The sequence below is a fragment of the Monodelphis domestica genome, chromosome 2 (assembly GCF_027887165.1).
Source record: "Monodelphis domestica isolate mMonDom1 chromosome 2, mMonDom1.pri, whole genome shotgun sequence".
Lineage (NCBI taxonomy): Eukaryota > Metazoa > Chordata > Mammalia > Didelphimorphia > Didelphidae > Monodelphis > Monodelphis domestica.
Window position 1 is genome coordinate 119,211,632 of NC_077228.1, and position 22,955 is coordinate 119,234,586.

Consider the following 22,955-nt stretch of genomic DNA (forward strand, 5'->3'; position numbering starts at 1 on the left):
CTTGTAAAATGAGTTGAATTAACTTAAGTTCACATAATTCAGTACTGAGGTTTTGTAGGAGTCACATGTCCTTTCCAATTTCAAAAACAATTGTAGGCTGTGTTAGCTAGAGATTAGTTTTACTTCCTAAGCCAGCATGTTGGAAAGTACTCCTTTCCCCCAAAACAGAAGTAGCAGAAATCAAGAGAGTATAAAAAGACAGAAATAAGCATCTTTGCTCTATTATGTGGACAGGATGGGATCCCAGCTGAATGAAAATGTTAAAGTTACTACTTCATGCATTAAACCTTAATGTTACTTAAATGCATTTTATGGTCAGCCCCACCTACTTCTGCTATTGCTTTTACCTTCATCCTTCTCTTCTCCTGTTTCTTTTCTCTCCCACTTTTTCCCTTTATCTCTCTTCTACTTCTTTCTCCCTTCTCTCATTCCTTTCTTTTCCTTTATATAGCAAATGCTTTCTCCTCTTCACTTAGACCAGTGGTTCTCAACCTCTCAATTTGTAGCAATGAGAATACATAATGCATATCAGGTATTTACATTCCGAATCATAACTGTAGCAAAATTACAGTTTTGAAGTAGCCACCAAAATAATTTTTTGGTTTGGGGTCACTGCAACATGAGGAACTGTATTGCGGGGTCACGGCATTAGAAAGGTTGAGAACCACTGACTTAGACCTTTTCTTTCTGCAGTGTCTGGTCTCTACCTTCAGGGCCCATTTATATTTCTAAACTCCCACAAAGCCTAGGATCCATCATGATACAGAGTCTCAGAGGACCTAGGTTCAAATCCTAGTTCTTTTTCTTAGAACCTGTGTGAGGACCTGGATTCAAATACCAACTCACCTACTTACAACCTGTGTGATAATGGACAAATCACTTCCCTTCTTTCTATCTTACTTCTTGAGGGAGTTGGACCAAATGATCTCTTAGTTTCCTTTCCATTCTAGGTCTATGATTCTCAAGTCTCTACAAGGTAACTAAATAATACTCGGTAACATTCATTTACCAGTATAAAGCTAGCATCAAAAATTTTAGTTTTGAGTCTGGTTTTCTAAAGAACTAGAGTAAATGCAAGCTAGACAAGTCTGATGAGTCAATCAATATTAGAAACTATTAGTCACATAAAGAGATTTAAAATGTTTACATGAGAATGAGATTGTGTACTTTTGTTTAATTATGAAAGTTTTTTTAGATTTCCTGTTTTTTAATTTAATTGTTTTAATTTTGAAAGATCCTATAAAGGATATATTGAAATTAATCTTTTGGTGACCTTTTTAATGCCTTCCTGTCAACTCCTACATCCTGACCCATAAAGTTCCTAACCCTTATATAAGTTCTTGACCCTTATAGATGTTTGCTTTAAATAAAATCACTCACATTATGCCACCCTTTTGGGGACTATTTGTATTTTATCTACCGGACAGTAGGAGAGGTTTGATAATTAAGAGAAAGGAGTAGATTTTCATACTGGAATTTGTGGCTTCCTTTAGGGGAGATACTTTTTGGTCAGATCAGTACTTTCCAAATGATCACTGGAAGTCTGTATCCATTGTGTTAGAGATTAAATGTTGTTTGCATAATTCTTGTGTTTATTTTTATCTAATAGTTATCCCAACTTCTTTTTTTTTTTTAATTCAATGAATGTTATGGATAAGGAACATCATCAGCTTAAAAGAACTCAATTATTGACTGAACTAACTGCATTAAGTTAGCCATTTAAAAAGCACTTAATAAATTGTATAGAAATTTCTGTTTTATTTTAAAGTCTATAACACATTTCAAATACCTTTCAGTAAAATTCAGGTATCTCTCTACAAAGACATCCTTTTGTGAGGTATTCTTATTAGTTCATTTCTCTACAACAAGGTGGCTGTTTCAGTGAATAGGTTGGGAAACCCCAAGCTATATTTTGAAATTAATGTGGCAAATTTTAAGCCCTAAAACTTGATAAAAATTAAGAGTATAAAAAAGTAAATATCTGAAGAGATTTGTTTACATAGCTCATGTCTGCCATATATGGTCTGAAAATCTTATTTATCTTTTAATGAATAATTGGGGTCAAAGAGATTATCTTGTTTTTAAAGTGTAAGTGGAATAATATACTCAGTTTTCAAATAATTTATTTATTACCTTAGCTATTATAATAGATCCTTTTGTTGAAATGTAAGCATGGCTTAGCCCCTTAAATATAAGATTTAAGATCAGGAACTTGAGTTTGAATATGCTTACTTTGACCTCAATTTAGCCATTTTGACTCTTTTCTATAAAACAAGTAAAATTCTGACAGCTTTTAGAGACAAAAGAGAAAGACAGCCTTAAAGTAAGGAAGACTGGGGTATATGCTGACCATTTATCTCTGGCTTCATATACTGAATTCTCTGTACCTCCAAGGGCCTCCCCAAGATTCAGAACAGATGCTGACATATTTCCCATACTAGTGAAATTCTCAGGATGAGCCTCCTAATGCTTTCCTTTAAAAAAACAAAACAAAACTTTAGATATATAAATCTTCCTCAAACGTAATGTTTCAGTGTAAATATACTTTAAACTTTAAAACAATTTTATTAGTCACTGAATATAAAAGCTTAATTGGGGTCTAGAAATGGTGTTTAATTTATCTTCAAAAAATATTAAAAAGTTTGCTTAGCATTGAATACGGAAAAATCATATTTTATAGAAAGATTTTATGTTGATGGCAAAAAAAGTCAGTGCTAATGAAGAATCTGGGGAAGTACTTTTTCTTGAATATAGGGGAATTAACTTTACTATTAAACATTTATGTGATCTTCACTTTTTAGTTGTTAAGAATAGAAATCAAGCCTTGTTTTTTAAAAAGGGTTTAATTTAAGTTATATGATTTAGGAATTAAAAGTAAAATGAGTTTTCAGTTTGATTATTTTTAAAAAAGTAATTTCTCAGATTTTTTTTAAAGCTCTTGGAGCTTTTTGATAGTGAAGATCCCAGAGAGCGTGACTTCTTGAAGACGGTTCTGCATCGAATTTATGGGAAATTCCTTGGATTAAGAGCATTCATCAGAAAACAGATTAACAACATTTTCCTCAGGTAAGCAGTTATATGTACAATTTATCCTTTTCTTTGCACAGTGTTTGCTTCATTTAGACTAATTTTGGGGGCATTAAGACATCTACAAATAATAGCTCCTACATTATTTTTAAATAAAATGAAAACTACTTTGTAATATGATGTTAATGTTTAAGTCATATTTAAGATTTGCTAAAGTATTAATATTTATCCAGATATACACTTACCTTTCAGCTGTTCAGAAAGTCTGATAAATATTTGGATTCCCTATTCTTGCCCCAAATACTTAAACTTAGTCTTTTATTTTTTCCTTTTGACTAAGGAATATTTATGTAAAGGGGCATTGAAGTCCATTGCTAGAAATAAAGGGATTCTGCAGAAGAATTAAGCTCACTGGCAGATGGAGAAAGCCCTAGGTCCATTTATTTGTGTGACTAATGGAAAAAAAAATGGCTTAACTGAGGACAGCAAAGGAAGTATAGAAGGCCAGGGGGAAGAGTACTGACTTTCCCTTTCAACACTAGGGTCATGTCTAAAAACCTTCAAAATGGAACTGGTCTGAGGACAAAGAAGGGATACAGTGAGCTTCTAAGTAGTATATTAGGGAGGATGGTTTTGGGGATAGTGATAGGCCAGTATCAGGTTGTTAACTGTGGGTGTAAAAGCCAACAGATCAACATACAGACCACTCAGTAACTGGAAAAATATTTTAATTAAATAGGGAAAGGTTGAAATGGAGATTAGGGTAACCCTGATACTAATTTTCTCTGCTCTCCAGGATCTAAATGTCTCCTTAAGGAGAGTTTCACAGAGTTGGTCCAAACTACTCCTCACTTCAATTATCTAAAATTCCCAGTCCCTGCAATAGCTAATTCTGCACTAAAACCCCCCATAGTAGATAATAAGGTACTGGTCTGTGCTAAGCTTGGCAGGGCCCAGGGAAAGATCCAAAGTCTGGATGGACTCAGATCTCACTTACTAACAGCTGCACTTGACTGGATATTGAGTCAGGCTAGCTTCAGTTCAAGGATCTTCATCTCAGGAATCATAGGTCTTAACATCAATGGACAGGTAAAGGTAATCTACCAGCTAGCTTGCCAGAAAACCTCCTAGATGCTTTCAGTCAGCAAACCCCCAAAGAGACTCTCGTTGCTTCTCAGTTTTTCAGCTCAATCTTCTTTTTAACCTTCCAGAATCTTTTCCCTGTTTGTTTCCTGCCTCCATCCTCTGTATCTGTCCCCTGCAGACCTTCCTCTCAGGCTCTACTCTCTCTTACTTCTAACAGTAGCCCTTCTATGATGAGCTACAGGCTTTGGCCAGAGGAAGTCCATGATGCTTTTGAACTCCTGGGTGCTTTCTGACTCCATTCTTCAGTGCAATTCAAGATTTGTAGAGAGAATCTTTGGTTTCTTTGGTCTCCTACCTTTGGTGTTAGGAAATAAAGTTTCAAGACTGAAAGAGGAGACTGCAGGTGGTGGGGTTTCTAGACACAAGGGGTAAGGCAGAAAGTGGACACCAGGCAGAAGGTGTGACTAAGACATAAAAACTTGTTGGACAGAGAGACTAGACCTAAAAAAAATCTAGATATTTTTCTGGCCCACAATAGAAAGTTTTTAGGATTATTACTCTTAGCCACAAAGTATTCACTAACTTATTTTACTATAATTTTAAAAATTAAAATAATATCAACAACATTACCTAGTTTGCTATGTAATGGAAACTTTCCCCTTTGAAAATGGTCAGTTAAATGGAAGAAAAGTATAAATAGAAGAATTTGGTGCAATTTATATATTCTGTATAGTTTTGTTTTAAAGTAATCAATGTTTTATTTAAGGCTAGAAATTTAAACAAATGGCCACATAAAATCAAACTGTTTTTTCTAATGTAGGTAAAGAAATATATCAAAAAAATTCTATTGTTACTGCTTTAGAGGTGGAAGATGGGTGTTGGGTAATTTATTTTACTAAAATAAACTGTAAGTAGAATATCTGCTCACAGACTTTCTAACTTTGAGTGCCTACCTCTTCTTGGGAATCTACAATATCTTACAAGCGGTGAGGGTGCTCAATAAATTAATGCTAGTAGAATTGAACTTCTTCCTAAACTTGGAAAACTGGGTAGAACCTGAGTAATATGAGAGATAGATGAATAGGGCTTTAAAATGCCTTTATTGCACTGATATAGTATTGTTGTGGGTTCTTGTCTTACCTGTTTTGAAAACTGAATTGAAAAAAACCCATTGATCCTCTTTATTGTTGAACAAAATAGAATATTCCATTTAAAATGTTCTTCTAAAGCTGATGTGATTCTCTTAATGTTATTTGTAATAAAAGTAGATGTGATTTAGCACCTTGACCAAATCAAGAGTCATTTAAGATTGAAAAGAATTTAAGTTTGAATATTCTTTAATAGTGAGAGGAACAGGGGGCAGCTGGGTAGCTCAGTGGATTGAGAGCCAGGCCTAGAGATGGGAAGTCCTAGGTTAAAATCTGGCCTCAGACACTTCCCAGCTGTGTGACCCTGGGCAAGTCACTTGACCCCCCATTGCCTAGCCCTTACCACTCTTCTGCCTTGGAGCCAATACACAGTATTGACTGCAAGACAGAAGGTAAGGGTTTTTAAAAAAAAAAATAGTGAGAGGAACATTGGTCACCCAACTGATCTTAAATAATGTCACTTAAGTCAAAATATATTTGTTTTAATTGATTGTATTTGGTGAGAAGTTGAATTTTTTTATCTCCTACTCTTCTCTTTTAGTTTGACTTTGCTGATTTATTTGACTAACAGTTCCTTTTTAATGTAAAAATACAGGTTTATATATGAAACAGAACATTTTAATGGTGTTGCCGAACTCCTTGAGATATTAGGAAGGTAGGTTGATAAATTTTGCTAATAGATCTTAAATTTTTTTTGTATTATGATTATTATGTATTATGATTATGTATTATGATTTTGACTTGGATTAGAGGAATAATTTAATGTTTCATCTTTAAAAACAAAGCACAAAATGTAGTTTTTCAATTATAGCATCTCAAAAGGTCAGACCATGTAAGAAATCTATTTCAGAGTGGATATACTGGTTTGGGGGTTGTACCATTTTTCCTGCCTGAGCCCTCTAAATTGCCAGGGTTGTTCTTTTATGTTTTTATTTAATTTGGAGTTGAGGGCATATGAGGGAGGGAAGAAAAAAATTAAAATGAACTCTGGAGAATATTGATGAAGATTAAAAAAATTAATTTTTTTTAAGTTAACACCTATTCTCTGTCCCTTCACCCATTAGTGGAAAAAAATCCTTGTAATGAATTTGCATAATCTAGCAAAATAAATTCTCTCTTTCTGCAACTACTAGTAAAGATATATTTTAATTCATCTTTCTTATGGGAACATGGGAAAGCCTAAAGTCTTTAAGTTTAGCTTGATTAAGTGTCTTATGCTATTTTCATTGCATAATTATTGTAACTCTTCTTAGGGGATTTTAGTCATATTTGGAAGTATTTTGCAGGTAGAAATACAGTGGTCAAAGAAGTTAAACAGATGAATATGTACAAAAATAATTATAACAGCTCTTTTTGTGATGGCAAAGAATTGGAAACTGAAGGGGTGCCCATCAAGTGAAAAATAGCTGAACAAGTTGTAGTTTACGAATGTGATAGAATATTTACTGTTGGGTTATAAGAAATGATGATAGGAGAGGAGGCCTTTTTAGAGAAACCTGGAAAGACTTGTGAATTAATATTAAATGAAATGAACCAGGATGTGTTTATATAATTCAGTTTCATTTTCAGTTCCAAATTATCTCTGTTCATTTACCTCACCCCTCACCACTAAAGGAAGGAAAAACAAAAGCCATTACAAATATGGATAGTTGAGCAAAACAAATATCCAAATTAGCCAGGAAGGGGCACAGAGTAGGAGGAGGAGAAGGAGATAAATAAAGATAGAGTAATTGTACTTACTGCTTATATTTTTCAGTATTATCAACGGTTTTGCCCTGCCTCTGAAAGCAGAACATAAACAGTTTTTAATGAAGGTTTTAATTCCTATGCATACTGCTAAAGGATTGTCTTTGTTTCATGCTCAGGTAGGTACAGAAAAAAAGTTGAATACATTAATAATATACTTTGTAGTCCAACGTGGATAGCAGAGAAATGCAAAATGTTAAGTATATTTAGCTAGCTTGTTTTGTCGATTGTCCCATAGTGTACAAATACACAAACACTATCATACAGAATAAAAGATATAATACAGCTTAATTTAATCATTAGTGAATAGAACCAGCTTTAAAGTGAGGAAGGACTTGCATTCAAGACCTGTCTATGTCAGGGTCTCTGACAGTATATAACTTTTGAACAGACTTTTTAACCTTTCCTGAACTTAGTTTCTCAGGTCTCCTCTAATTAAAAACATTTTGTAATTCTATGAAAACTGGATAAATATGTATGTTGAAACACAATGAAAACCAAAGTACCTGTCTCATTTAAGTGCCCTATAAAATTGCAAAATTGGCACAAGAAGGAACATATTTTAATGTCTTGTAGATAAGCTTTTTCATCGTAAGAATTGTTCTACATATTGTCAGAGACAATAATTCAATATTTTCTCTATGATATGTTACATATTTATATATTAATCACAATGAATCTTTGGAAATATTACAAAACATTTTCTATTTCCAATGATCAAGAAATTAAGTAGAAGTTTACATATATCAAGATAAAGTAACATCTGTCAAGACATAATAATTTGTACTTATTCATGTTCTAACATTGCTACAATATTAAATATTTATGTTCAGTAAAAATGTTACTTGTATTGTAGCTAGCCTACTGTGTGGTACAGTTCCTGGATAAAGACACAACACTAACAGAACCAGTAAGTGTTTCATTTATTTTTATATGGTCCATAAACATCATTATAGTAATAGTGTGCTATGATAGTAGTAATGCTTACTTTTTTGGAAAATTGTATGTAAAGTTATCAACCTTCCAGCAGCTAGTGTGAATAATGAAAATGTAGATGTTTAAAAATAAGATACTTTAGATGACTTCATCAAGTAATTATGATATAGTATATTTGAAATTAATGAAATTAAGAGTTTTAAAAGACTTGCTAAATCATAGTTATTTCCTTTTAAATAGCTTTTAAAATGTTGCATTTTTATCTTGCTTCTTTAATCAGATCCCAAAGATTCAAGTTAATTCTTTAGAGCTAAACTTATTTCTTTGTCCTTGATGAAGATAGTATTGCTCTATTTCACAATGTATATTAAATGGTGTTTACTAAGAAATTCTCAATTACTACTTGTCACTAAAATGAAACCAGTACAGCTTGATGGTAGAATGAAGATCATGGGATTGTAGAGTATTACTAAATAAAAAATTATTTCCAATTCAAAAGCTATGTAACTAACATGAAGTAAAGAAATAGGCAAACATAAAGGCAGCTTAGATTTTTAACTCAGTGAATCTATTTGACCTTAAAAGGCAAAAAAAAACCTTTAACAGGTTTAATTACTAAAAATACTTTAGACAAAGAGTTTATGGAAAATAGTGAAGTATGCGAAATACTAGAATTTTGTTTTTCTTTATGTAATATGTTTTCTGGAGTTATATTTGAAATGCTTTTTTTTTTAAGTACTGAGCATTATGACTTCAGCATTATCAATATAATAGAATAGGAATCATTTCCCTACTATCCACTCCCCCCCCCTTTTTTTTAAATTTAGAATTCCTCTTGCAAAGTGCTAAAAGTACTTTTAAAACATGATAGATCAGAATAAAAATATTAACAAATACACTTAAATCCACATAAACTATACAATGCTTATAAATAAAATTGAGCAGCCAGCTCTGAAGTTTATGCCATACTCAAATCCATGGGAGTACTCACTAGAATTCACAGTAAGAAAATCTTTTAAATAGCTACTCACCCACCCATACATAATAAATCATGCTTTGTACTGGATTAGTAGTAAAGAAAGCTGATTTCATTTAATATTTGTAAAACCTCTTGGAGGGGAAAGGGGTAGGGCTTTGTTTATTCTTAATATGTTTTAAAAATACTTAATATTTACTAGGAGGGCTGCCATCTGTAGTCAAGGGCTTTAATTAGGTTTCCTTCCTTGAAATTTGTTATAAGCATTTGTATAAATTTAAATTCTGGTTTCCTTGTCAAAATTCAAAAATCCATTGTCAGTTGCAAAATAAAACTCCTACAAAAAAGGCCCCCACACTTTTAGTGTCTGTTCTCAAAACCCATTATTTGCAGGGCTTAGATAGTATTTGGACAGTATTTGTACTGAATCTTGGAATAAGTTGGAAAGGACCTCAGAAACCATCTATTTGGGACCCTAACCTAACCCGACTAAGTTCCAGTAAGGAGCCACCAGCTCTCTGTTAAGGCAACCCATTCTATTCTTTGTCAGCTTGGTCAGGAAATTTTCCTTTATATTAGGCCCAAAATCATCCTTTCTATAGTGTCAACACTATTGAGACCAATAAGAACTAGTTAAATCCTTTTCATACATGATGGCTTTTCAAATATTTGAAGATAGATTTGTGTTCATGCTCTTGGCCAATCCCTAAGCCTTTTCTTCTCCATGTTAAAATTCATCAGTTCCTTCCGTTGGTCCTCATATGGCATGGTGTCAAGGCTTTTGGTCATCCTGATTGCTCTTCTGGAAAGATGCTTAACAGCATCTTTCCTAAAAGGAAACAGTTGGCTACCTATTTTAAATAGCATAACTTCCCTTCCTGAAATGTGGCTTAAAGTGATACCAAATGTAACTCCTACAGATATTACATATCATCATATTGGAATTTGGACACAGTATTAGGTAGTTAATGAGAAGAGAGAATAATCAGCCCTCTCTATATTTACCCTCAAATTTTTGTTTTAAATAGAGGGTTTTAGGCAATTTAATACTATATAATAGTTTGTATGGTTCTACTGCACTTTGCCATTAAGGATGTTAATTGACTTGCCCAGAGTCATACACCTAGGAAGTATCTGAAGACAGATTTGAATCCAGGACCTCCTATCTCTAGGCTTGGCTCTATCCATTAAGGTTCCTGGCTATTCTTCCCATTTGTTTTATACCTGACTATTCCTGAATTAATCCAGATAATAAAAAATATCCCAGTTGTAAATTTCTCCTTTATGCACTGAACACTTGTGATTTTTGCCTGAATTTTATCTGTCTACCATATCCTATTTCTTTAAGAGATCCACTTCATAAATACTACTGTGAAACATTTTCTTCAAAGTAAGGGCATCATGCATAACTCTATCACACTTTCAAGAAAAGCAAGTTGAAACTTTAATTTTTTTCTACACACATTTTTTTTTCTATATTCTTTATGGCAACTTAAAACTAGAAACACCCCTAATAGGTCATTTAATCTAGCTTGTTTTACATTAGCATTCTAGATTACCTGAAGAAAATTGTCTTCTATCTCCATAAAGTGCAATTTCATAATCTCTACCTGTAGACTATACTGTTGTTTTAACAACTCCTAAAGTGACGTTTTTAATGTCTATATTTTTTCTAATTATTTTCTGGAAATATAAAAGGCATTTGCCCTCATCCTTTTATAATTTTTCACATGCTTGAAGACTAAATTTTCCCTCAAGATCCTTAGTTCTGAAGCTGTTCCCCATTTCCTATGCTTTACTGTTGACTAATAAATACTGATTTTTAATTGGTAAATGAGATACACAAAGAAAGTTGGAAAGTATAACCATAAGAGTTTTGTGAACCAAAATCTCATTGCTCTAAAATATCTATGAATCTTCTGATAGATTATGGTTCAATACTTTTCCCCCTTTGCACACTTAAAATCCTACAAGTCTTAATGATTAGGTGGACATAGAAGGATAACAAATACTTCTCATATTAAAACTAGCATATAGAGTTCAATAGGCAAAAAACAACTACTGTGAAAAAAAATGACACATGATACAATTGTATTATAATTGTATTTGTAAGTTATATTCCTAAAATTTTCTTCACATACTTCTGAGAAACAAAGAGAAGAAAAAATGCTTCTGAGAAAATTGCATTTGAAATTGTTCTACTTTTAAGGACTTGAAAGTGAAGATATTGGTAATAGTTAACTTTGAGAAGAGGAGATCTGAGGTTGGACTGGCAAAAGGGGAAAGAGGGAATGACAAGGGAAAAGACATATAATTTCTTATAGGATTAATTTCACATTCCTTAGCCTATCATTATAAAGTCCTCCATTGTCAAACAACAGACTAGCTTTCCAATCTTAATTCTTATTACTGCTCTTCACAAACTTTTAATTGGACTACTGATTGTTCCAAATGCAAACCTGTAAACTATCCCAGGAGACCAAAACCATCTTATTCCATTTTGTATTCCCCTCACCTAGCATAATGCTTTGTATGTAGTATGAGCTGAATATTTAATGACTGCAGAATGTATTTATTTGTTTTTAAATGTACTTAAAACCTTGTTTCAAAATGAAGTTTCATTTATTTTTATGCAGTTCAACAAGCAGGAACTTTGCTATCCATAGATCACTGAACTAAATGATAGGCAATCTAATTAATTAAAATTTTATTTCATATATAAAGGTATATTACTATACTTTAAAGTTATGTTTGTGAAATATTGTGGTCAATAAAGTCTTCAAATTTGTATCATGCACTTAAGGAAGATCTATCTAAGAATAGATGATTACTTGGCCTATTTGTGTAAATTAAGGTTTTGGTGAGATCCTTGGTGAAACACTCTGAAACTGGCGGGCTGGGGGGTGGGAAGTTTACATAAGTGCATGAAAGAAAACCACATCTGGTTTTTACTACATTAATGTAACAAAAAAAAAAACTACTAAAAGTCAGGAAAAGGTTAAATCAGCACAGATAATTTATTAAATGTAATCCTTGGTAAATATCTTTAAATTTTTAAAGAAAATTATTCACAAAGCAATATATAAAAAGTTATGAATTGCCAATTAATCTAGACACTTATTTTCAATTAATTATTGAGCAAAATGAGAATGAAGTATGATGCTATTACAAACATTGTATTTGAAATTGAACGAACTCAAATTTTTATTCTTAAAATTAATTTTTATTTCTTTATCTCTTTAATGAGGTCATAGTGATATTTTATTAGAAAATGAAGATGTGGCATATTCTTTAAATGAGATGCACTTATCTATCATAAAGGTAGCATAATCAGTCACAAGAAAGATAGTGTAGTATATAGTAGGAGAGAGGAATCTTGGAGTCAGTAAGCCTTGGTTTAATTCTATGGTTTGCTGTTTATTTACTTGTAGAGATAACATGTAATCTCTTGTGTTTTTCTTCATCTGTAAAATAGAATTAGAGCTACTCTACCTAGCTTAGAGGATTGTTGAAGTACCTCAAATTTGATCAGATGTATAGAAGTATGTTAGCTGTAAATTACTAAGCAAATAAAAGGTTGTATCATTAGTCAGATTTAAGTCTCTTAGTAAATGTTAAAATTTTATGATTAAGTGGTAATAGTAATTTGTGAATGTATAATTTAGAAGATTAATATTTTAGGTTGATTTATACAGCAGACTTTGCCTTCTATTAGACGTTATTTTCTTTTTCGTAGGTGATCAGAGGATTGCTGAAATTTTGGCCAAAAACATGCAGTCAAAAAGAGGTAAGTCTACAGAATCGATTTCAACCTCAATAAAGTTTGTGGTTATTTTAACTATTTTGCTAATAGTTTTACTCTTCCCATTAGCTGGTCTTGAGTTAGTTTTAATACTTCATAAAACATCTATTTACGTCTTGTACTTCTTTCCCCTTCTACAGTTTTTTTTCTTCTGTATTTGATAGACAAATCCTGTCAATGGTATGATTTCCAAATACCAGTGTATATTTTATCACACATATTCTTTTTATTATTTCTTTTTTTCTTATAGGTGATGTTTTTAGGGGAAATCGAAGAAATCTTAGATGTAATAGAGCCAACACAGTTCAAAAAAATCGAAGAGCCTCTCTTTAAGCAGATATCCAGATGTGTGTCAAGTTCTCATTTTCAGGTTGAGTAACCTAGAGTGGATCTATTTCATTTAAAAACTGATCCTTTTTTTTTTCTTCTGGTTTTAATTTTGCCAAATATCTGTTTCAGGTTGCAGAAAGAGCATTGTACTTCTGGAATAATGAATATATTCTTGGTTTGATTGAGGAAAATATTGATAAAATTCTTCCAATCATGTTTGCCAGTTTGTACAAAATTTCCAAAGAACACTGGAATCCGTATGTATTTTGTATACTTATATATTTCCTTTTATGCTTTTTTCCATTTGGTCTCTAAATTTTAATTAAACCCAATAAATTTGGTACTCTTTCTCTAATCACAGCCTATTTTGGTCATTCCTTTCATCCCTTTGCACTCATATGTATATCTTTGTAAATTTTTGAATATTATTATGCATATCTGTGTTTTTAACATGTTTTGGCCTTTATTCTTGCTACAATTATAATCCCCTTAAGGGTTGGTGTTTTCTCATACTCTCTAAGATCATAGATCATTGATTTAATTTAAAGAAGATCATTTAGTCTAATCTCTTCATTTTCCAGATGAGACCCTGAGAAAGGCTATTCCACAGATAATAATAGTCAGAGCTGGCATTTGAAACGAGATTATCTGAGGAAGGGAGCATGATATAGTAGAAGTATGAGTCAGAGAACCTGGTGTAGACCCGAACTCTACCATTGATTTACCTGTATGACCGGGGGCTAGTTATTTCATCTCCCTAAGTCTCAGTTTCTTCATCTACAAAATTGGGGTTTTAGGTCCAGGGGACTGGACAAGATGACAAATAAGATCATGTGCAACTCCTAAGTCTATGAGCTCCCAACTCCAAATGCAACATCCTCTCCACTATAGTTAACAGGTGCTCAATAAATATTCAATCTTGATGGATGGACTCATGGCCTTTTTCTTAAGGATTATTATCACTTCCAAGTGATAACAAAGTTTTGCCAATCTATTAAAAAATATATACTTTAATCACTTTGAATTGATTAAATATAAGCCTGCCTCTCTAGAAGCAGTACTACCTTGGTACCAAAGCCTAGTAGTGGTCACATGTTAGACCATTCAGAGCCCCAGACATTAGATCTCCTTTTTATTGTACAGGAAGCTACCTGACTTCAATAACATGTGTAAATACTTCCTACTGGCTGCCTCATAGGTCAGAATGATAGAATTATAGAGCTGAAAAGAAGAACAATTTTTAAAAAATCCTTAGCTTTTATTTTAGAATCAATAGTAAATATCAGTTCCAAAGCTGAAGACTGGTAAGGACTATGCAAAGGGGATAAGTAATTTGGCTAAGGTCACATAGTTATGAAGTGCCTATGACTGAATTTTAATCCGGGACCTCCCATCTTTAGGCCTGGCTCTCTATCCACTAAACTACCTAGCTGCCCCAAGGTGGCAATTTTAATTCACCCGTTGCACCTTTATTCCTGAAAATACAGTGTCTCAAACAGTGTCATGAAACATAGAGCAGAAATAGCCATGTTTAAATTAACCAAATTGAACCCATCAACATTAGTAACAGATTTGGATTCCTTTTTTCTAGGACCATTGTAGCACTAGTATACAATGTGCTGAAAACATTAATGGAGATGAATGGCAAGCTTTTTGATGATCTCACAAGCTCATACAAAGCCGAAAGACAAAGGTATTTTGTTATTTTAAATGACATATGTCCATAATCAATGATCTCAGATTTCTCATATGGAAAAATATCATTGTGCTATTTAACTCTAACCAAAATGAGTGAAGTGACTTTATGAAGATGAACTTTAGAATTTTTATGGAAAATTTATTTGCATTTTGAGCTCTACACTTAATAAACCTATTCAAACATCACCCACAAATCATTTTCACAAGTACTATCTCTTTTTAATAGGTTTATGCTAAGCAAAAATAGCAAAAATATGTCCTATCTTGGAAGAACCATTATATAACATCAGCAGTATAGGCAGCATTTCAGTGACTAATTTCACCACAGAACACTTGGGTTTAAAATGCAAGATAGGATGCCTTTTTGGTTCTATTTCATATAGAGAAATGCTTGTTTTGTGTTTGCTAAGTTCAGAACTGAAAAGAAATTATACAAAAATAAAACATGTGATGAACCCATAAATGCCATTCCAGGAAGAATAGAAAATATGGCATTTTCCAAGGATGGTGCAGGACCCATGGAAGAATTCTGGTGCAAAATAGAGGAAATTAAGCTCATTTTCTAACTTCCATTTGCCAGAAGTAATATTTTTGATGCAGATATAATATTATTTTTGGAAGAAAGACTAACATTGACTAGCATTGTGGAATACCTTTTCAAAATGTGCAGAACATTATGGTTTTATGAAGCACAGGCATAGATTGGTGCTGGTAATAATCGATTCTTTTATATAGATTGCCCTAAATCTTCCTTTCGCCTAATACCTATCATAAACTTTAGGTAACTTCATTGGTCTAGTAAATAGAGTGAAGTAAAATGCATCCAGCAATCTGATATCTATTCTGTCCTATTGATAATGTACTTTTAAAAATGGTGTTTGTTTTCATGAACCTTAGAATTTCCATTGGAAGACACTTCAAAGGTCATTTAATATAATTTGTATCTTAATAGTAATAACTTTTACATCTACAGATAGTCATCTAGCATCCACCTAAAAGTCTCTACAGTTGGGGTATTCTCATTGCTTCTTGGGGCAGTCTAACCCACTTTGGGGCAGTTCTAATCATTGAGGTATTTTTCTTCATATTCATCTGGAATTTGCTTCTCTACAACTTCACATTGATCTTAGTTCTGTCCATTGGGCAAGCAAAACAAGTTTGAGCCTTTCTCCAGGTGACAGTACTTTAGCTTTTTGATAGTACCTCAACCTATTAAGTCTTCTCTTCCCCAAGCTAATCCTCAGAACTTTGTTGGGGTTTTTTTACCCTTTTTTCCCCCATCTTCAGTACTTTGAATTGATGCTTGTATGGTCTGGTTTCTTGTCTCTTTTCTGTCAAGGATGCCTTTCTCTGAATGAGAAACCACACTGAATATTCTTCCTAAAATAAGGCAACAAAAAGAGCATTTGTATTCTGAGGAACTGTAAGCTGCCAGGATAGAATAATGGTACTGTAGAATGAGAGTATTTCTCATTCTGGATCATATGCCTCTATCAATACAACCTAACTTTTGACTGCCATGTGTCACTGCTGACTCATGTTTAGTTTCTGATACATTAAGACTTCTAAGTCTTATATATGTAACCCATTGGTTTGCCAACTGCCTTATATGTTTTCAAATTAAGTGTGTATTTATCTTTATGAAATAATCACAACAAAATTTGTCACATTTTAGCTTAAAATCTTTTGGGATCTTGATTATCATCCAGGACTCTTAACCTTCTTCTTGAGCTTTGGGTTTTCTAGATGTTTGTTTAGTACTTGTGCTATCTCTACTTTCAGTCAAGTCATTTATGAAAAATATTAAATGGGCAGATCCTTGAAGTATTTCACTAGAAAACCTCCTTTCATATTGACATCAATCCATTAATTATCACACTGAATCTTGTCATTCATCTGTCCTGGCCTTGGAATTCCCTTGATCTACTGGTCTAATAACTCCAATACAATTTTTTACAGGGTTACTTTGATATGATATAAAATCACAGATTTAGAATTTGAAGGAATTTTAGATCAACCTAGTCTAGCTCTCTAATTTTATAAACGAGGAAATCAAGGCAAAGAGATTAAGTAAGATGTTCTCAATGAACCCATACTGACTCTTAATGATCACCTCTTTCTGAAGGGCTTACAAACCATCCCTTTAATATGTTTTAGAATTTTGCTAGGAATCAAAGTTAGACACCAGTGATAATTTAAAGAAACTAATCTCCCATTCTCAATTGCAGTAATTTATTTTCTTTTTAAAAATTGCTTGTTTATTTTGAACTTTTTTTGGAATTCTAAATTCTCTTCCTCCTTCCCCCCCTCTAACCCATTCAGAAGGCAAGCAATATAATATCAGTTATACAGATGAGGTCATGCAAAACATATTTCAACATTAGCCGTGTTGTAAAAATAAGAAAAACAAAAGCAAGGGGGAAAAAAGTGAAAAAGTGATGCTTTAGTCTGCACTCAGGCTTCATCCATTCTTTGTATATGGATAGTATTTTTCAAAATTAGCCTTCTGGAATTATCTTGGATCATTGTCTTGATCAGAGTAGCTAAGTTTTTCACAGTTGATCATTATTATAATATTGTTGTTATCATGTGTACAGTGTTCTCATTCTGCTCATGTCATTTTGCATCAATTTATACAAGTCTTTCCATGTTTTTCTGAACCCATCCTGGTCATCATTTCTTATAGCACAGTAATATTCCATCGCAATCACATACTACAACTTGTTCAGCCACTACAGCCACACAAAAAAAAGAACTGCTATATATAGGTTCTTTTCCTTTTTCTTTGATCTTTTTGGGATATAGTAGTAGTGGTACTGCTTGGTCAAAGGGTTTGCAGTTTTATAACCCTTTGGGCATTAGTTCTCTAATCAATAGTGATTTAGAACATTTTTTCATGTGACTATTGATAACTTTGATTTCTTCTTCTGAAAACTGCCTAATTGTATCCTTTGACCATTATAATAATTTATTTTCCAAGATTTTTCAGAGGTCATCAAAAGTAGCTTTCTAATCACATCTAAATCTTATAAATTTAAGGCTCATTGAGACCAACTTTTACTATATCCTCCCTTATATTGCTTTTCAGTTTTCTGTTAATCTTTTTTGTTGTCCTTCTTAGGCTGAAAGCAATTATTCTCAGTAGAAAAACTTGAGGCAAAATTAAGTCTTGCATATTTCTATGTTCTTTTAATCTTCCCTTATCAATGATCCATCTACTCTCAGTAGCTATCCAGTCTTTGATCTTTCTCTTTTCCTCATCATAGCTTCCAGAAAAGCACTTTTGGCTATCCTTAACATTCTTTACAAACCTCAGCTCATTATGAGTTTTGGCATTCCCGACATTCTTATAGGACCATCCCACTCTTTTGCATTTATTTTTAACTCCCTTACCTTACAATCATCTTGTCCATATATCTTTTAGAATTCTAAGTTGGTCAGTTAGTAACTAGAGCTACAGAATCTCATTTCTTCTTCATCAGAATCATTTGTCTTATGTCATCAAGATTTTGTTAGTAAGGGTGGACTCATTCTTCTTCACCTGACATCTATAGAAGAATCTGGGCACTGTAATCCTGCCTGTGTTTTTCATGATTTAAAAAATCTAACATTCCCATTACCTAGGAGGGGAATTCAAGTATGACTATACTTAATGTTTCTTTATCTGTTAGAGACTCTAGAAGACTATATACTTCCCTTTATTCTCATTATTTCTACTTTGGCATCTAATGCATCCTTATTGGTCAGAAACATCCTTCATTACTCCCCTCACCTTCTTCTGATCAGTGAGGCAAATCACATCTTAGCTGCTTTCCTTTTTTTAAAGCAGAAAGAGATTTAGCTAATGTTCAGAGGATTAAAACTTCTCCATTGTTACTATTCACCTGACTCTTATTTGCTTTTCATTAAACTTCTGTATTGTCTTTCATTTCTACCTTCCAGCTATATGTTCTGTAATAGCCTCTCATCACAATGCCATCTTTGTTTTTCTCTCCATCATCATGCTTGACAGAAATATCTTTGCTTCTAAAGTGTTCCTGCACAATTGGTTGTAATTGATTTAGTGAATCACAGTTATTAATGAAGATGATATTTTGAAGTCGGCACTGTTCTCTATTGGGAAGTTGAAACTCATATATCATTGGCTCTGATACAACCAGTCAACAAGCAATTATGAAAAGACAACTAATGACCAATACATAAAGGGAGATACCATGAAGCAAATTAGAAGAACAGGAAATATATTACCTACCAGATTTATGGATAGAAGAAGAATTTATGAATAAAGAAGGGATAGAAATCATTGTGAAATGCAAAATGGATAATTTGATTACATTAAATTGAAATAATTTTTGTATACAAAAAACTAATGCAGCCAAGATTAGAAGAAAAGCAGAAAATTGATGTGTGTGTGTGTGTGTGGGGGATTTATAGACAGTTTCTCAGACAAGTTCTTCTATAGAAATCTCATATCTAAAATAGAGAGAGAATCTTGTCAAACTTATAACAGTATCAGCCAATCCTCTATAGATAAATGATCAAAGGATATGAACAGTTTTTGGATGAAGAAATCAAAGCTGTCATATATAATTATATTTTTAAATGTTCTAAATCATTATTGACAAGAGAAATGCAAATCAAAATATCTCACACCCATCAGATTGGCTAAAATGATAAAAGGGCAAAATGCCAGATGTTGGAGGGAATGTGAAAAAATGGGGACACTATTACATTGTTGGTGGAACTCTGAACTCATCTAACCATTTTGGAAAGCAATCTGGAATTATAGACAAAGAGTTATAAAATTGTGTATACCTTTTGACCCAAGTAATATAATATAATATCACTATTAGTTTATTTCCTAACATGATCAGAGAAAAAGGAAAAGAATCTATATATTCTTTTTTTTCTTTTTCTTAAACCTTTATCCTCTGTCTCAGTATCAATTCTAAGACAGAAGAATGACAAGGGCTAGGTAATTGGGGTTAAGATACTTACCCAGGATCACACAGATAGGAAGTGTCTGAGGTCAAATTTGAACTCGGCTCCTCTCAACTCCAGGCCTAACTTTCTATCCTGAACCTATGTTCTAAAATATTTATAGTAGCTCCCTGTGGTGGCAAAGAACTGGACATTGAGAAGATATCTATCAGTTGGGGAATTGCTAAACAAGTTGTGGCATATGATTGTGATAGAATACTACTGCACCATAAGAAATGATGAGTAGTTCATTAAAAAAAAACATGGAAAGACCTACATGAAATTATGAAGAGTGAAATGAGCAGAACCAAAGGAACATGATGTACAGCAACAGAAATATTGGTTGAAGAATAACTTTCTTATGTCCATCGCTAAAGAAAGAACTGATAAGTAGAAACAGACAAGATATAGTTTTATACATACATATTTTTGTCAAATTATACCCTCTGTAGTTCAAGAAAGGGGGGAGAGATACGTAGGAACTTAAATGCAACAAACAAATTAATTTTTTTTAATTGCCTGCTATATGTCAGGCACTAGGAAAAAAAAAGAAAAGAAAGGCAAAAGCAATCCCTGCTCTTAAGGAGTCCAACAGTCTAATGGGAGGGACAACATGCAAATAACTGTGCAAATAGGATATAGACAGGATTAATTGGGGATAATCTCAGGAGGCAGCATATAGAGTGGATGAGCATCTATTGTTTAGAAAAGACAATTAGGTCTCCTAAATCATTGCCTTCATAGCTTCATTTGGGGGCTATAAGAATGAGGAATGAAACCCACATATTGCTTTGTTGCTTGAAATTAGGCAAATACTTTCTATTTGGGAAATCATCTGAAGCAAATGCTTTAGGCAAAGGACTGTTGTTCAGTGAATGTGAATGAGGTCTGTTCTCAACATCAAGCTATGTTGCGTGTATGTTTCTCTTAGTATTGGACTAAACACTTCTGAGTGTGATTGTTTCTATCTTTTCTACAGAGAGAAGAAAAAAGAATTGGAACGTGAAGAATTATGGAAAAAATTGGAGGAGCTGAAGTTAAAGAAAGTTTTGCCTGAAAAGCATAACAGTACTCACCCTGTACACAATGCATTCAACAGTACAAGTGCCAAATAAAAGAAATGATGACGACTTCTGCTTGAAAAGCAGACTTTTTGTACACATTTTTTTGAATTATGTAAAAATTTGCAAAGGAAAAACCTCAGCAGTATAATGTAATTAAAAGGCCAATTTTTTTCCTGGCATCTGTAAATGAAAAAATTTGTGGACTAAACATAGCCATATGTTCCATCATGACCACAGTATATTGTAACTTTTTTGTCTAATCATTGATTTATTGTGTCACTTTTAAAGTTTCACAGAAATGAATGAATTTTTATTATACATGATATGAGTGAGATAATTATGGGAGTGGTGAGAATTATGACTTGAATTTTTTTTGATTGTGTTGCACATAGATGTAGTAGTCTGCTATGTACATTTTTTTAAATGTGCTTTTCACATTGCTGCACACCTTGGTTGAGTTCTAGGAAAGGCAACATTTCCTAAAATAAAACTAAGGTACAATCCTTCCTTTCCTTCTTTTTCCTTCCAGTAACACAAGGGGAGGAATAGCCTAACTTGCCCTTTTACCTTTTGTCCTTAAAGATATTACTGTATTCTGGAATTTGAGTGAAAAACTTAATATCTCCAGAAAAAAAAAATTTTGATGTTTTTAAAGAAGCACAAACTAGAAATAAAAGCTGGGAAAATAAACCAAAATTCTCCAGAATGTTCCTTATGGTCAGCTGGAGAACATCCCCCTTTACCTGCCATCCCATAAATGACATTCACTGGTCAGCAGGCAGCTCCATAGAAGACTGATGATGACATTATCTCTGCCATTACCTCTCATTCATTCCTCCTCTTCCCTTCCTCCCTGAAGTGAAGGGCTGAAGGCAGGGCCTCTGGAGCCCTTTCTCCATCCTTGACTCCATCCTCTCCTTCCCCCTCTCCTCCCTGGCCCCCTTCTCCACTGATGGAGGCTTTGGATCACTCAGTGTGGGGATGCAGAGCTCGAAGTGTCACTGCCCGCCTTTATTTAAAAAGAAATGCATTGCGCTTCATAAATAGAAGCCTGAAGGAACTGATCCGAGGGGGCCTTGTACATTTTTACGTGATCAGATCTCTCTCACATCTTTTGTTATCAGAGTACCATTCCAATCTCTTGCAGTCGCATAGAAAGCTGTTTTGTAATGGAAGATATTCACTGGGGGATTGAGCAGCATTTAATAAAGTCTATGTTTGTAGTTGGTTGTATGTCGTCTTTGTCTTCTGACCGCCAGGCTCTAGAAAGGTCACTCCCTGGACTTGTCCAGCAAGGCTGACTCGAGAGCAGAGCTGCATGCCAGGAAGAAGCTCAGCCCGGAATCTAATGGCGGGCACGTCTTGTCTGACTGTCCGGGGGCCATCTAAGAACAAAGGTGGGTGCCGGTGGAGGGGGAAGCTCTGTAGATCGGTTAACGTTAAATGCGTTAATTAGGGAAAGCTGAAGCTTACTCTCAGGGATGGATTTATAGGAAATTTGAAAATCCTACACAGACCTTCCCAGCTTACCATGTCGCCCACGTGAACTGATTTAAACATTCCTCTTTATAAAGTCGAGGCAGAAAGGCAAGTTGTAGCGCAAATCATTGCTCCTCTCTTAGCACAAATTGTTTCTGTAAGAAGTCATCGCCTCGGCTATTCATTCTTCTGTCAGGCATTTGTTTTGTTGGGGAGTTTTTAAGCCCTTTCTTTCCATCTTACAATAACTTCTAAGACAGAAAGGCAAGAGCTAGGTGAAGAGGATTAAGTGACTTTCCTGGGTCATTCAGTGAGGAAGTGTCTGAGAGCAGATTTGAACTCCCCACTCCAAGCCTGGAACTCTTATCTCCTGTGTCCCCTCCCTGCTCCTTGCCAGGCATTCCTAACTAGAAGTCTGCGAACCTACCCCTACAATTCCCATAATCCCCTCTTCCCTTTCATGTAAGTGTCCTTGCCTTGTTTATATATAGTGGGTGACGCTCCTCCCTCTTGGTGGAAAGCTGGTGAGCTCTTTTGCTTTCTGTAGCCTTTTACTTTCCCTTTGCTTCAAGTCAATATCAATAAATATTATTAAATATAATACTTGGAGTATTGAATATTAATGTCTAAAATTTATACTAAGGGCTATGAAAATGTTTCTTAGTTCTTGTTTCTATTTTGAT

At 33.6% G+C, this 22,955-nt stretch overlaps 1 protein-coding gene across 2 annotated transcripts in view; it reads left to right on the forward strand.

Moving 5' to 3' along the window:
- PPP2R5A (protein phosphatase 2 regulatory subunit B'alpha) overlaps positions 1 to 22,016 on the forward strand; it is an 87,143-nt gene extending 65,127 nt beyond the window's left edge. For both annotated transcript variants that reach the window (XM_001366765.5, XM_056815897.1), the window contains 9 exons: positions 2,936 to 3,066; positions 5,857 to 5,916; positions 7,018 to 7,126; positions 7,864 to 7,917; positions 12,656 to 12,706; positions 12,972 to 13,091; positions 13,181 to 13,308; positions 14,643 to 14,744; positions 20,709 to 22,016. In XM_001366765.5, the coding sequence (XP_001366802.2) occupies positions 2,936 to 3,066; positions 5,857 to 5,916; positions 7,018 to 7,126; positions 7,864 to 7,917; positions 12,656 to 12,706; positions 12,972 to 13,091; positions 13,181 to 13,308; positions 14,643 to 14,744; positions 20,709 to 20,844 (891 nt within the window). In that variant the 3' untranslated portion in view covers positions 20,845 to 22,016. The remainder of the gene's footprint in view (positions 1 to 2,935; positions 3,067 to 5,856; positions 5,917 to 7,017; positions 7,127 to 7,863; positions 7,918 to 12,655; positions 12,707 to 12,971; positions 13,092 to 13,180; positions 13,309 to 14,642; positions 14,745 to 20,708) is intronic.
- Positions 22,017 to 22,955: the final 939 nt, after the last annotated feature.